Here is a 14,399-nt window from a genome sequence, read left to right as displayed (position 1 = left end):
CAGCTGGCCAGCACACCCTGACACTGCGCCCCAGGCTCTCAGCCACCGTGTGGGGAATTTATTCGTTGTCCCAAATGGACAAGCAAAATGAACAGGTGAACTTCTCTGTGTTTCCTGCTCTGCTGTAAAAGTGCACTTGTTGCTGGAGACCCCAGGACAGTCGCTGGCGCATAGCATGTGCCTGCAAACCGACGGCACCCAGAGCCCCCAGCAGCACAGCTCCTCTCAAGGGGACCCAGAGCATCAGGGCAGGGGTAGGGACTCTCTGCCCCACTGTCATGGCCTCCCACACCAGGCAAAGGTGTAGACTAACTGATTTCACAGTCTGTCCAGCCCGGCATCCCGTGGCCCTGGGACAACCCCACCTGCTGTTCTTGGGGCTGTGGAGGAGTCGGACCTCATTGGGCTCAGACGCAAACTCCTCCTGCCTGCCCTTGGGGCGAGTCTGGCTGGCAGCTGCCTCCGTGGGCGGAGGGGTCTTCCTCTTGCTCTGGCCGTCTGGCTCGCCCTGGTCCTTGACTGGGGGAACCTGCAGAGCAGAAGGAGCATGACCCAGGTTTGCGACCCAGGTTCGCTTGAGCTGCTCGTCAACTGCATGAGATTCGGTGGGGTGCGAAGGCCGCGGTGGCCGTGACAGTCCTCCACTGCCCTGACCACCGCCCTCCTTTGCCACGCAGGTGGATGGCGGGGTGCAGCAGTGCGCTGAGTGCCTGGAGCACCTGGGCCCGGAGCCGGTCACCGAGTATCTGAAGAGCTGTCACCAGGAGGCCACAGAGCTGACTGCGCAGAGCTTCCCCGGGGCCAGCACGGTGGCGGCCGGCCTGGGCAGCCAGCGAGCGCTGTGTCAGTGGCACGCCTTAGGGCTGCAGAGCCCACAGACCCGACTCTGCTTCCAAGAGGCCCTGTCTGAGGTTAGCCCAGACCCTGGCTCCCCGCCTCTGGACCAGAGACCCCTGAAGCATGAGCTTGCCCGGGGGGCCGAGAGGAGGCACTGTGAGCCATCCTGGATGCCCCCCACTGACCCGGAGGGCCACGCTGGGGAGCAAGCCCACCTGCTGCCTGGCCTCCCTGGACAAGCCTCTCTGTGCAGGCAGGAGGGTGAACATCTGGCCCCAGGCGTGCCTTCCCCACATGACAGCCCCACCTACTCCTCTGAGCCCAACCAGACACCCACCACCCACCCCAGGAAACATCCCCTGAAGAAAATTATGAGGAAAACACGAAGCTTTGAGATTGCTCAGCTTGACAGTGGCCCCAGGGATGCCCACTGGCCAGGCCACACCGGGGTCTTCATCAGGGGCCTAGAGGTGACCAGCACCATGGCCTCCGAGAAGAAGCCCCCACCAAGGCCACATGCTGAGAGCCCCCTGGTCACTCGGAACCGGAGTCTGTCCTCTCCCTCCAGGACCCACCGCTCTGAGGAGGACAGGAGGAGGCAAGCAGGAAGGTGAGGTGGGCCCCCCTCCAACCTCTGGGCCTAGCAGTTGGTGTGGTACCAGAGACCCAGAGCCTTTCACAGAGTAGAAACTCCCCAGACATCCCTCCGGGTCCACCGGGTCCTGTCCGGGCAGCACATTGTGTTTGATCTTAGACCAGATGTTACTCACCTCCCCGTGCTCAGCATGGTCAGTGAAAACTGCTTCCTTTTTCGTGGCTTGTACGTACCTAGCTCCCCCGCTCTGATGGTTAAACAACCAGCTCTCATCACTTGAGGCCCATTTACAGAAAAATCACAATAACCAAATCACACCTGGAATATGAAGAAGTTACTTAAAAATTACTTCCAAAAAAAAAAAGTCTCTCAGCACTGAGGTGAGAAGTGTGTGTGTTTCTCCATTGCCCGAATGGAGAGGTCTCTATGACTTTGTTTAATCTTTAAGAAAATGTGTGTAAAAATATAGACTTCAGCAACTGTTAGGATTGAACAGTGGGGAAGAACTGTGTCCAGGCCTCATGACAGGGAGCGCACTCACCTGGAACCACAGGCTGCCGTCAGGCTGCCAGTCCATCTTCACAGTGAGCGGGGCGGGGGCAGGTGGGGCGTCACCCTCGTTTTCTTCCCTCACGTGGTGGGTGGACGCGTTTCCTCCTCACACAGAGAAATGCCCTTACGTTTCAGGTTCTAGGCAGCTGTGGTGTAGCTTGTTCAGGGCGAAGCCTGAGCTGGGACAGGAAGGGTTGGTGGCACCGGGGTGGGTTTCCCCGGGCGTTGGAATCCCTGGGAAGGCTCCTGGAGGAGCCACTCTCCTGCTCCCCTGAGCTGATCTTGAAAGTTTCAGAGGCACAGACCACAGGGATGGGGGACCACTGCTTGCCAGCAGCCCCCAGTCCTCTGCAGTGGGCATCCTCGGTCTGGAGGGAGCAGGTTTGGGAAGCTGTCCTGCCTTTGCCCCCGGAGACAGGTCCCCCCTTCCACCTTTCACAGGCCATGGACCCACCAACCCAGGGTCTGGTAGCAGGACTCCACAGCACACCAGAGAGGGAGCACGTCCTCCTCAGCCACCAGGACCCAGAGGAGAGAGCATTTAACTAACCCAGTCTTCTGTGGAAACCCAGGCCTTCTGCCAGTTGCCCAGAGGGAGTCCCTGTCACTTGGCCAGCAGTCATTTCTCCAGACATTCCTAGCCATTGTGTCCTCGTGTGTCAATTTCCAAATCCCCAGACCATGCTACTTTTGTTTTTGAATATTTAAGGATGCCTGTTTTCAGCAAATGTCGACAGGAGGGGTGCTGTGGGTCCTGGGGCCTCGGGTTTATTGGGGGACCTCCAGGCCACCTGTGCCAGCAAGGGCTGCAGGCTCCCAACTAGCCAGAAGGTGCTGTCTCCACAGAAACAATAGGTATTTGTAAGGTCTGTTATGTGAGTGTGGAAAGGATCAACTCTCGAGCTGTAGATGGGTTGTATTCAGCAGCCTTTCTGACCACAGGTGGATTTTCTATCATTGGTTGCTTTTCATTGTTTTCTAGTTTAAAAAAAGAAACAAACAAACAAGTAAATACAAGTAATGGCAGAAAAAAGTCTATGAGCCCCCATTAGTATCCTCCGGATTGAGTAATTGAGGAGCGTTGCTGGCAGAATGCCATCAGATGGGACGGGCGAAGAGCCACATCGCCAGCAGGCCAGGCTCTTCTTGGTGCCTCCGGAAGGGCCTTGTGCGACAGAGACAGGTCCCAGGCTTGGATGCCACACCAGCAGGAGCCAGGGAGCCCTCTGCCCCCCCGCTGCCCATCTCTGCGCCGTCCTGGGCTCCGAGGCCCTGCTCTGCCTCTTCAGCTCCAGCTGCTTCTCCTCGGTCTCTGGGCCAGACGTCTCGACCACCTAAAGCTGAGTTTTCAGAAGTACCTTCTGGTAGGTTAGCGGTCCGTGCACATCAAAAACCGTCTCCTTGTAAATCCCCAGCACAGCCTTCTTTGCAGTGTTTCAGTCTTCCTGCTGCCTGAGCCCTCCCTGCAGCGGGTGCCGGAATCAAGACATCTGGTGACGAGAGACCGCAAGACCCGGGCTGGAGTGAGCGGTCCTGGGAGTCTCTTTTTCACTTTATGGAAGGATCTTTTATCCTAAAGGGCTGTGACCAATAGTATAGAGACGTTTCATGCAGCCAGTTTCTTTCTGGTGTGCGTCCCTCCCCCGTATTTCTCATCTTACTCGTTAACGTCAAAGGAGCTTCTTCGGGTAACAGAGCGCACACGACAGGACTCGTTGCTCAACAGGACACGTAATCACAAAGTTCTTGTTTACTGTGCGTCTCCTGTCCGTGTCTAATCACGCATATTCCTCTGGGCTCGCAGAGCATCTTATCTCCGTGTGAAGCAGGAATAACACGGACCAAGGGTCGCGCGAGGCCCGGAGCGAGGCCCGCGCCGGCCTGAGTGTCCACCCACCTCTCTGTCTTCCAGCAGCCGACTGCAGCACATAATGGCCGAGATGCTTTCCACGGAGAGGGAGTATGTTAGGTCCTTAGGGTATGTCATCGACAACTACTTTCCGGAAATGGAAAGAACGGACCTGCCCCAGGACCTTCGAGGGAAGCGCAGCGTTGTCTTTGGGAACCTGGAGAAGCTCTATGACTTCCACCGCCAGCATTTCCTCGCGGAGCTGGAGCGCTGCCAGCACTGCCCCTTGGCGGCGGGCCGCGGGTTCCTGAGACACGTGAGTCCCCCCCCTCAGGCTCTGGGTCCACACAGCAGACTCCCATGTGGTAGGCGGAGGTGACATCAGCCCAGGGTGCCCTCGAAGAGGCTGGGTCTGGTGAGGCCACGTTTCAGGTGATTTGGGTCACAGCAGATCAGGCCTAGGAAATGTGTCCCTAACAGTACCTCAGACCCGTCAATAAACAGACGCCCAAAATAGACAAGAAGCCCGTGGGTCTGATCACACTGGGTGTTTGGCTCAGTGCTGCCTGAAGGCGCCCTTGGCTCCCCAGAGCCGCATGACACGGGGGTTCACCTGCGTGGTCACACACATCCCTCTCCTCACCACTTGGAGTAGTCGGCCCAACGCAATTCCCCAGATCAGTTTGCGTCCTGCACCAGCCCACCCGGTCCCCTTCGCGGTCCTCCTGCATGCAGCCAGCCCCATCAGGGTTTCGACGGAAGCTCGTGGAATGTGCACGTTGACTCGAGGAGGGCTGCTCTCTCCTTGATAAGGGTCTTCTCAACTGCATATGAACATCTCCCTATCTGGGTCTTAATAAAATTTTGAGTTCAGTCCGAAAAGAAAATGCTTTCACCAAGTGGTTCCCGAGCAGTGTGCTAGGCAGTGGGGATGCGGTGGCATCTGGGCAGTGGGCAGATGAGACATTGGCCCTAGCATTATCACCTGTAGATTACCACAACAGAAATGCCCAAGGATGAAAGAAATCCCACGTTGCATCTTTTCAGCTATTTCTAAGAAGGTACTTTTAGCCGTAAGGTGGACTCTGTGTTGCTTTATATTGACAACAATGCGAAAATTTGAAATGTTGACACAACTTTGGTTCTTGACTGTTAATGAGCAAACACTCTCCATGCCCCTTCCCAGGCCAGGCTCTGCCTCTTCCCCCAAATCCTGTATTGTAAAGACCAATTCTAGAACTCTGGCATCAACCCGACGTGTCCCCACGTGCTGGGAAGCCCAGATGGTCTTAATGCAGCATGGAGCCTCCTTGTCTCATGCCCGCGGGGGGACTGCACACACAGGGTGGGGGCAGAGGCACAGACTCGGACCTGGGCCCCAAACTCAGGTGCACGGTGCCCTCCCCTTTTGCAGGAGGAACAGTTTGGCATGTATGCACTCTACAGCAAGAACAAGCCCCAGTCGGACGCCCTGCTCTGCAGCCATGGCAACGCCTTCTTCAAGGTCATCCCCCCACCCTGCGAGCCGCGCTGCCCAGCCCCGTGGCCCATGCTGACCCTCTCACCCCGGCCCTTGCAGGACAAGCAGCGGGAGCTGGGCGACAAGATGGACTTGGCCTCCTACTTGCTGAAGCCCGTGCAGCGCATGGGCAAGTATGCGCTGCTCCTCCAGGACCTGGTCAGGGAGGCTGGCTGCTGCCCCGCCTGGGAGCAGGAGCTGGGCGAGCTTCGGGCCGCCGAAGACGTGGTCCGCTTCCAGCTGCGCCACGGAAATGACCTGTTGGCAATGGACGCTGTCCGAGGCTGTGACGTAAGTGCCCCGAGGCCCTGATGGGCTCTCCTGAGTTCGGGAAAGATGAGGCCTGGGGTCAGAGTGCATGAGCTATCCTCTGGGGAAGTGTCCTGAAGCCTGCGACCTCCCAAGGGGCCCCCGGATGAGGGCAGTAGAGAGGGGCTTCATGTTCAGGCAACTGTGCCAGGCTCTAAATGGCTAACCATCTGCTCATTGGGGCTACATTAAAACAACTGGATGTATGAAAACTTGAGCTTGGCTGTCAGGCTTGGAGCAGACCGACAGTTGGCTTATTCCGTGCCGCCAGCTTCTCTGCTGGGGTGCAGAGGCCCGGTGTCCATGCCCCGCACACGGTGGCATGACAGGACCAGCATAGACAGAAGAGGAGCCCTTTCTCCAGCAGAACCCCTTGTCTCTGACAGCCGGAGGGACAGCCACAGAATTCCCGGGTACAAAACGAAAATGTGCATGCCCTGCTAAAAACAGCATTAAGAGTTTCATGAGCAGCGATCTGAGCCTGGGCCCTTCTGGCCGCCACAATGCACGACGGCTCCCAGGCCACCACCCCACATGGATTGTTCTCCCACTGACTGACCCCGGGTGCCTTGCAAAGTGAACTGGCCTATGTGTGGGCACGGCTGGGGATGTGCCGATGCCCTGCCCTTTGACCCCACCTGGGCTTGAAGGTGGGACCCCTGGCTCAGCTAGAGAATGCAGACCCGTGGCTGTGGCCAGCAGCAGCGCTGGAGTCTGGCATGGAGTATAGTTCTCCATGGACAGCTGTGAAGGACACAGGGAACCCCAAGTGTGGGCACCCCCAGAATCCCTCCATTCATCAGGCCCAGCCAAGTCATTTGGGATTGAACCAACCATTCTCAGGCAGCCCCCGGGACAGGGCTGTCCTTGGGCTGGAAGGTCATGAGAGAGACTTAGCAACGGTGTCTGTGGTTTGGGATACACACCACAAAGGGAACAGTAGCCTGGCCAGGGCGTGCAGGCCACATCCTCCCACGTAGCCCAGACTAGAGCTTGGATGGATTTCTGGGGGTTAGGGGGCAGCTCAGGTGCAGAATCCATCACTTGACTCCCTGTTGGCCCCATTGGGACTAAGACTAGCACCACATCAACAAGGGGGCTTCCATTAAAAGGGACACAAGGGCGTTCAGGTGGGAAGTCAAGTAAAATTGAAGAGCTTAACTTCCACGCAGACGAGCGGGAGCCCTACCCGGCCCTAAGAGTTCTGCACCAGCTCCGTGTGTGGGTTTTCCCCATACCTCTGAGCAATTCTCAGAAACCAGCTCGCTGTCCTATAACTCAACTCAATCCTGATACCATCTGCCTGGACGTAGGGTAAGATCCCACAGGTGAAGGGCTCCGTCCTACCAGACGGCCCCCGACACACACTGCACATGTCAGTCGTGACCATCAGAACCCAGAGAAACCATTCAGTTACCATCACCAGTTTATTTTAAGGGGCAATACTCGGGAACAACCAGATGGAAGAGAGGCACAGGGCCAGGTATGTGGAGAGGGGCACTGCACCCCCCCCCAGGGCACCGCACACGTTCACCCCCAGGAGCTCTCGACCCCTGTCCTTTGGGTTTTACGGAGGCTTCCTTACACAGGCGTCACTGAGTGAGTCACTAGCTGTTGGTGACCAATTCCACCTCCAGTCCCTTCCTCTCCCCGGGGGGTCGGGGTGGGGTCAGGGCAGGTCCAAGGGTCCCTGAGGGAGGCTTGCTTGTCTGCAGGTGAACCTGAAGGAGCAGGGGCAGCTGAGGTGCCAGGACGAGTTTATCGTGTGCTGTGGAAGGAGAAAGTCTCTGAGGCACGTGTTCCTCTTTGAAGACCTCATCCTGTTCAGCAAGACCAAAAAGGTGGACGGGGGCTATGACACCTATACGTACAAACAGTCCTTCAAGGTAACACACCTGCTTTGCACCTGACGTCACTGGGTGTCAGGTCCTGGTCTGCTGGGTACGAGCAGGGACATGGGATATTTGCTGTTTCCTGGGGTCCAGTGTCTGAGCTTTGAAAGCTACTAGGAGATACTTGTCCTTTATAGTCCCACTGGTGCTGGTTCGGTGGCTGGAAAACAGTCCCCTCACCTGGTAACTTCATTTCAGATTGTGGGGAAGGCGAGCACTGGAGGTGGCCTTCCCCTGGGCCAGTCTCCAGGTGTGGCCCTCACCCTACGGAGGTTCTGAGCTCCCAGGAGGAGCCCACACCTGTAACCCCTTACCTGCCAATACAGAGGAGCACACCAGAGAGGGTCCTGAGGCCCCGTCCAGTGCAACAGCCCCAGGGCACCATAGAACCTTCCAGTCCAGCCTCCCTTTCTCCAGTGGGGAAACCGAGGCTCCAAGACGGAGCCAGTTCATCCCCCACCGTTTGGTGTCTGGGTGAAGGAGCTCCAGCGCTGAGGTGCTGGGGTCAGATGGTCAGCTGGAGAGTGGTCAGTTGCTCAAGTGAGAATCGGTGGTTGCTGACGCTGCCGCCACCTGCTGCTTATGGTGCAGACAGCAGAGATTGGGATGACAGAGAACGTCGGAGACAGCGGCTTGAGGTTTGAGATCTGGTTCCGCAGGCGGCGAAAGTCCCAGGACACCTACATTCTCCAGGCCAGCTCTGCAGAGGTCAAGACGGCCTGGACCCACGTGATAGGGCAAATCCTGTGGCGGCAGGCTCTGCGGAACAGAGGTGGGCAGAAGAGAGCTGTACGTTAAGGGGGCCGGCTTTGAGGGAGAGGTTTGGGGCCAAGGGTTAGGGGCTGGGTTCAGGGCAGGGGGCTGGGGTCAGGGGTTAGGGGCTGGGTTCAGGCAGGGGTTTGAGTCCAGGAGTTAAGGGCTTTGACCTGGGTAGGTGTTTGGGGCGGGTGGCCTTTGGAGAGCCCCCTCCATCCACGTGGAGATGGATGGACCCTTCCATCAGCACACAAACACACTTGCCCTTTACCTGTATATGAGCAAGACCTCTGTCCTCACCCCACAGCAATCCCAGAGGTGTTGTCATAATACTGATCCATGACACCTTAGGCCCCCTGCTTTCCACCTCACCTTGCTGTCAAAGTGCCCTGCCCTCCTGGACGCTGGGCTGATGGCCCGCCTGTGGCCTCCCTAGAGGTGAGGGCCCTCCTCTGTCAGGCACCATGCCCCAAGTGCCAGGACCCACCGAGGTTTCCTGCTCCTGGGAGTCAGCCGCTCGGTTGCTCCCCCCCTCCCAACTTCATCACTGGGGCACCTCCTGTTCACACCCACAGGACGGCATTTCATCCCTTCTGGCTGCTACAGATGCCGTCTGCATAGCGGCCCTTCCAAGCCGGCACTCCGTCAGCTCTGACTCCGAAGCCCGAGAAACCCCGAGGGCTCCAATGTCCAAATGTTGAAACACGACCACCTGACCCCTTCGCAGCTGCTACCCTGGCCAGAGTCTTGACCTGTTGTCAGAGATGCAGTACAGCCTTCCCACAGCAGCTTCCTTCAGAGGGCTAGACCCCCCATGCACACGTGAACACACACGCACACATGTGTGTGCATACGTGTGCACTGCAGCTGTGCTCAGATCCTCACTGGCCCCTCTGTCCACTTAGAGTGGACCCAGCCCTTTCAAGGAGCAGGAAGTCCCTCTGGCCCGGTCCCCCTTACCCTCCCCAGTCTCCTCTGTTCCCACCCCTCCCTCCCCACTGCCCCCACCAACTATAATCATTATCTTTGGTTTTCTTTGCTTGGTTTTACCAAGGAGTAACTCATTCTCAGACTCTCACACTGTGCTCAGTATTCAAAGACATGTCAGTATCTGTCAGTCTTTCTTGTAGCCACGTGCCCCTTGCAGGCTGGTCTTGTTGAGTGGCTCACTGTCCTTCATGCTGACAGGGGACCCCTCCCTTCTCTCCCCAGTTGGACACCCAGTTCCTGGGTCCCATGTCCTCCTTTTTCTTGTTCGCTCCTTGAGCTCCCTGAGAAAGGCCACTGTGAGGCCAAACCAGATGCATGTACCAGAACGGGAGCCCCAGCTCCTCTGGCCGCCCAGCAGCACTTGAGGGGGGGGGGGGAGGGTGTTGGGCCAGGCTCTGACATGCTCCTGGTCTGCATGGGTGGTGTCGGGTGCAGAGTGTCAAGAGTGGCATTAAAGCCAAGCAGTTGCTTGGAGAGTTGTCCTGCGTTATTCTGTTTTAGAAGTCAGAATGCAAGAAATGGTGTCAATGGGGATAGGCGACAAACCGTTCACGGACATCCAGCCCAGCAACGCAGCCATAAGTGACCGGGCTGTCAAGAAGGGAGCAGGTAACACGGTTTCAGCCCTCCCCCTCACTCTGTCCCACTGACTCAGACGCAGCCCCTGGTGTTCACCGCGGCCCCCAAAAGCCGGCACAGCAGGCTGGATGGGTGGTGGCCACGTCGTGCCTGACCCGACTGCAGAGGGAGGGACCTGGTCAGTTTCCCAGATGGCTACTTCATTTTCAGGTCTGGGCTGCACTTGGGGAGCAAAAGCCAGACCGAAGTGCTTTCTGTCCCCTTCCAGAGTCGTGGACCCGAGCACCCGTGGTTGTGCCCCCCAGTGACCACGCCGCCCCCTTTAAGAGGCCACACTCCACCATCTCGGACAGCAGTACCTCTTCCTCTGGCAGCCAGTCGTCCGCCCTGGGGCCCCTGAGCCTGCAGGCATGTGCCAGCCCAGCCCTGCTGAGCTCCGCCTACTGCCCCTGGCCCTACGACATGCGCACCTGCTTGGAGGAAGAGGATGAACTGGAGCAGGAGACGGGGAGCCCACCGTCCATGCGTGAGTGCACCTAGGTTCTGGAGCCGTGCACGCTCCAGCCTCCAGCAGCTGGTTCCAGGGGTGGCGGGCAGCTCACCGGGTCATTCAACTCCCTTGCTTTTATATACTTACGAAAGTCTTCAAACACATCATGATTATTCTTTAATTAAAAAACAACAAAAACTTTCACTTCCACCTAAAACAAGGTAACGGGGAATAGATTTAAAACAACCAAGCAAAAAAAACCAGATAAAATGTAAACAGACAAAATATATGAAACGAGATTTTGAGACATAGGACATCTGGCACCAAAGGTAGTGACCTGAGAGACAAGACTGTGATGTGAGCCCTGTGATTGCTCCCGTTTCTGCCTTGAAAGCCCCCGGGTGCAGAGCGGAGAGCCTGCAGACCCCCAGTGGAGGACAGATCAGGGGAGCCCTGTGCAGTGACAGATCTCCAGGGTCTGGGTCCAGGAGAGTGCTGGTCAGCACCACACCTGAGGAGGCTGTCCCGGCCGGTGGCCCTGGAGGACTTGAGAGTACCCCCAACACGCACCTCTTCCCAGTAGCAGATGGGCAGCAGCCGCATCCCCAGGGCGGTGGTAGGTCCTCAGGAGGGCTTGCTCAGGAGGGGGTGTTGCACTGAACATTCCTGCTGACCTCCCACCATGCCATGAATGCAGGGCATTTGCAGGTAACCTAACTGCATCCCAGAGCAATTACAGAAATATCCAGAAGCCGACAGGGTAGACACACACTGCCTGGCACCAGGCATGCAAGAAAGTAGGGAACAGACCATAAGGGCAATAATCCTTCAGGCCAAACCAGCTGGAACTGATGTGTTGTTAGAAGTGCCAGGCCTGGCATTCACACCATCATTCTGTGTCCCTGGTGTCCAAAATGTTGTCACAACAGGGAAGGTAGGATGGACTAAACTCCGCACAATAAAAGGCGGCAGGACTCAGGGTGAACGTGTCACTGGGTAGGGCTAACAGAAAGCATGACTTAGTGGAGACGTATCGATAGGAGCCGTCCAAAGTGACACACAGAATCCAGGAAGCAGATCAGTGAGCTGTGGGACTACTTTGAGTGGCTTCATAAACACGTAATAGAGCCCCAAAATGGAGGGACAACAAAACTTTGAAGGAACAGTGGCTGAATATGTCCCTGATTTGGTGAAGGGTGTAAACCTACAGGCCCAAAGACCAGTGAGCCCCAGCACACATAGATGCGCGTGACAAATTGGAAACCCCGTGACGAACAGAGCGTCTGAAAAGCCGCCAGAGAGAGCCAGCGTGTTCCGTGCACACGCACAGGGAGCGAGGCAGCAGATTTCTCGTCGCAGACAACACAGGGAGGGACAATTCAAATGCTCTGAAAGGAAAAACCACCAAACTAGAGTTCAGCGTGACAAGTATGTCTTTCAGAAATGGTGAAAGGAGGACATTTTCACGCGTACGAAAGCTGAAACAGTTCCTCACCAGCAGACCGGAAAGGTTAAAGGACGTTCTCCAGGGAGAAGGACAGAGACACTAGGTGGGACAGGTGGCAGAAAGGAAGACTCTTCCAGCGACATCTCTGTAAGAGACAGTGGGCTGTCTGAACAAGCTCAGTAAAGGGAACACAACAGTCGTGTCCTTGAGGCCGATGGGATGTGCGTGCACAGAACGCGTGGAGACGTGCAGTTCTGTACCGTGGCGGAGGCGTGTAATATCACAGGAGGCGTCTAATTTGTTAGATACACCCTAAACACCAAATGACCCCTAAAATAACAACACAAACACTTACAGCTAAACCCAACGGGATAAAATGATCCTACGAATAGCTCAACCCTAAAGTACGTAGAAAGAGAGGAGAACAGAGAACAGAAGGACTAAGGGGAAAATAGATGACGGCTGAGCATAGCCGAGACTGCAGGGAGTAGGAATGGGGCACAAGCAGCCTTTGGCAGCGACACACGTGTGCTGCGTGGACTGTGTCCGTGCTGTAGGGCCTCACGGCCGGGCTCATACACCCACCCTGCCCAACCGCGCACCGAGAGCCGTGCACTCCCTGAACACCCCGCGGAGCCGTGTTCTTGAGTGCCGGCCTGCACTCTGCTCTGCCTGGAGGGAGCGGCTGTGTTGGCTGTGGGCAGGGCCCGCCGTGGCTGCTTCTCGCAGCCTCCTGGGTGTGCGGAATCACCACAGGTGTGACGTGGAGGGTCACAGGTGTCCGGTTTCCCAGAAGAATCCAGCCCACGGTACCGCAGCCCTGGTGAGGCCCCTCCTCGGGGCCACACTGCCCGGGACCCGTGTCCTTCCAAGCCCCCAGTGTGCCTTTGCCGCCGTGACAACACCTCAGAGGGCACCACCGGCCACAGACGCGTGTCTGCCCAGCTGGAGGCGTTACGCCTGAAACCTGCTGGGGTGCCCAGGTGCGCCCAGGGCTGCACACCTGCTCGGGACAGCAGCCACCTCGGTCCCTGACCGCCCACAGGGAGCACGGCTGGGGGCGCCCCCGCATGGCCAGCCCAGAGCCACTGCACCTTCCTGGCCGCGTTCTCCCTAGCTCCCACGTGGGCTGGTGCATCCCCAGTGTGGAGGGGGGCTTTCTCTTCTCCCATGGAGCCCGGATGTATGACGAGGCGCCAGGGCCTGTGCAGGAGGGTTCTGTCAGCCACCCTCAGCTCCGTGCAGAAACAGTGCTGTGATCCCGGCACAGAAGCTTGTGGCGAAGCCCCCGCCAGCCGACGGGAGTTGTGCCTACACGGCAGGGCCCGTTCACAGCTTCGTCTGTGGTGACACCGAGCAGGCCTCTGACAGCCCTCTGGGGCGGAGACCTCGTCCTGACCGCTCCAGCTCTTTATTTAAGCCACGCGGCCTTTCTTTGGCCTCATTTCTGTGTATCCCCTTTGAGTTGCCTGGAGAGCCCGAGGGTTCCTGCTGGAGGAGAGGCCATCCGAGCACCTCCCTCCCAGTCTGCTGATTTCAGAAAAGCTGGGTCGGGAGCCACTCACTCATGAAGGTGTCTGGCCTCCAGCGGCGCTGTCCCGTCTGCTCCCACGCAGCCTCACAGCCATCTGCACACAGAAGACACACCTCATCTCTATTTACACGCTTCAGGGGGCCTTGAGTGCTGAGCGCAGAGGTGGGAGGGGCAACCAGCACTGACCCAGCCCCTCTTTGCAGTGACCGAGGGCACGTCGTCGGGGGACAGTGGCCTCGGGCTCCCAGGGCTGTTCTCTGAGGAGGGCCACCAGAGCGCCTCCCCTGCTGTCCCCAGGAGGGGCTCACAGCCACAGATGCATAGCCAGTACACCACGACGGTGAGTCCCCTCTCCTGAGACCCCCCGCCCCCCAGAGGCTCAGGACCCGCCCAGGGATCCTGGCGCGTCTTTCTGCCTGTGGACTGGCCGTTCCCTGCCCACAGCCAGCAGGGGAGAGCCCAGACACAGCCCTGCATGGACACACAGACACATCCCCCCAGAGGGAGGGATGGGGTGACCAGGGAAAGGGGCCACTCAGAGAGGAAGCCACCAGTCTCTTTCACAGAGATCTCAGCTGACCTTCACCCAGCCTCAGGTCACACACATACCCACTTTGGCAGGCACGGTCCTGGTTCTGGGGAGGCACCCCCATTCCTCCCAGTTCTGGGGAAACACCAGTCCAGCTTGTGGGCAGCATCAGAGGGAAGGACCGAGTCTGAGGGTATGCTGAGCGTAGAGCGTGGGGGACGGGTCTTTAGTCCACACGCCCCACGTCACTGACGATGACCAGTGACATGGGCTGTAGTCAGCGATTTCCTCTCCTGCCAGAACAAAGGCTTCTGGACAGTGGTTTGACTGGCAGGCTGTCCCAGCTCCCCTGAAGTAATGGGAGGATTCTCTCGTCCACTGCCACCCGAAGGCGCTGCGCGTGCCAGCAGCAGCCAGACTGCCTGGCCATGTCACCACCTTGTCCCACATGCTCCCAAGCACACTCGGCTGGACATGAACAGCCCCCCAGGAGGGGCACCCTGGCCAGCAAGGCTGTTCCC

At 57.8% G+C, this 14,399-nt stretch overlaps 1 protein-coding gene across 9 annotated transcripts in view; it reads left to right on the top strand.

The window, feature by feature from the left end:
* PLEKHG4B (pleckstrin homology and RhoGEF domain containing G4B) overlaps positions 1-14,399 on the top strand; it is an 84,073-nt gene that overhangs the window by 68,058 nt on the left and 1,616 nt on the right. For 4 of the 9 annotated variants that reach the window (XM_045808042.2, XM_045808046.2, XM_045808045.2 and 1 more), the window contains 8 exons: positions 678-1,447; positions 3,897-4,149; positions 5,248-5,643; positions 7,377-7,547; positions 8,145-8,325; positions 9,801-9,908; positions 10,147-10,404; positions 13,553-13,689. In XM_045808042.2, coding sequence (XP_045663998.2) covers positions 678-1,447; positions 3,897-4,149; positions 5,248-5,643; positions 7,377-7,547; positions 8,145-8,325; positions 9,801-9,908; positions 10,147-10,404; positions 13,553-13,689 — 2,274 coding nt within the window. Of the gene's footprint in view, positions 1-677; positions 1,448-3,896; positions 4,150-5,247; positions 5,644-7,376; positions 7,548-8,144; positions 8,326-8,884; positions 9,669-9,800; positions 9,909-10,146; positions 10,405-13,552; positions 13,690-14,399 lie in introns of those variants that run through there. The other 5 variants (XM_045808044.2, XM_045808043.2, XM_045808047.2 and 2 more) reach the window with 5 other exon arrangements.

Source organism: Ursus americanus, chromosome 15 (genome assembly GCF_024610735.1).
Source record: "Ursus americanus isolate L20-20 chromosome 15, mUrsAme1.1.p, whole genome shotgun sequence".
NCBI lineage: Eukaryota > Metazoa > Chordata > Mammalia > Carnivora > Ursidae > Ursus > Ursus americanus.
This window is presented reverse-complemented; position numbering and strand designations above follow the sequence as displayed.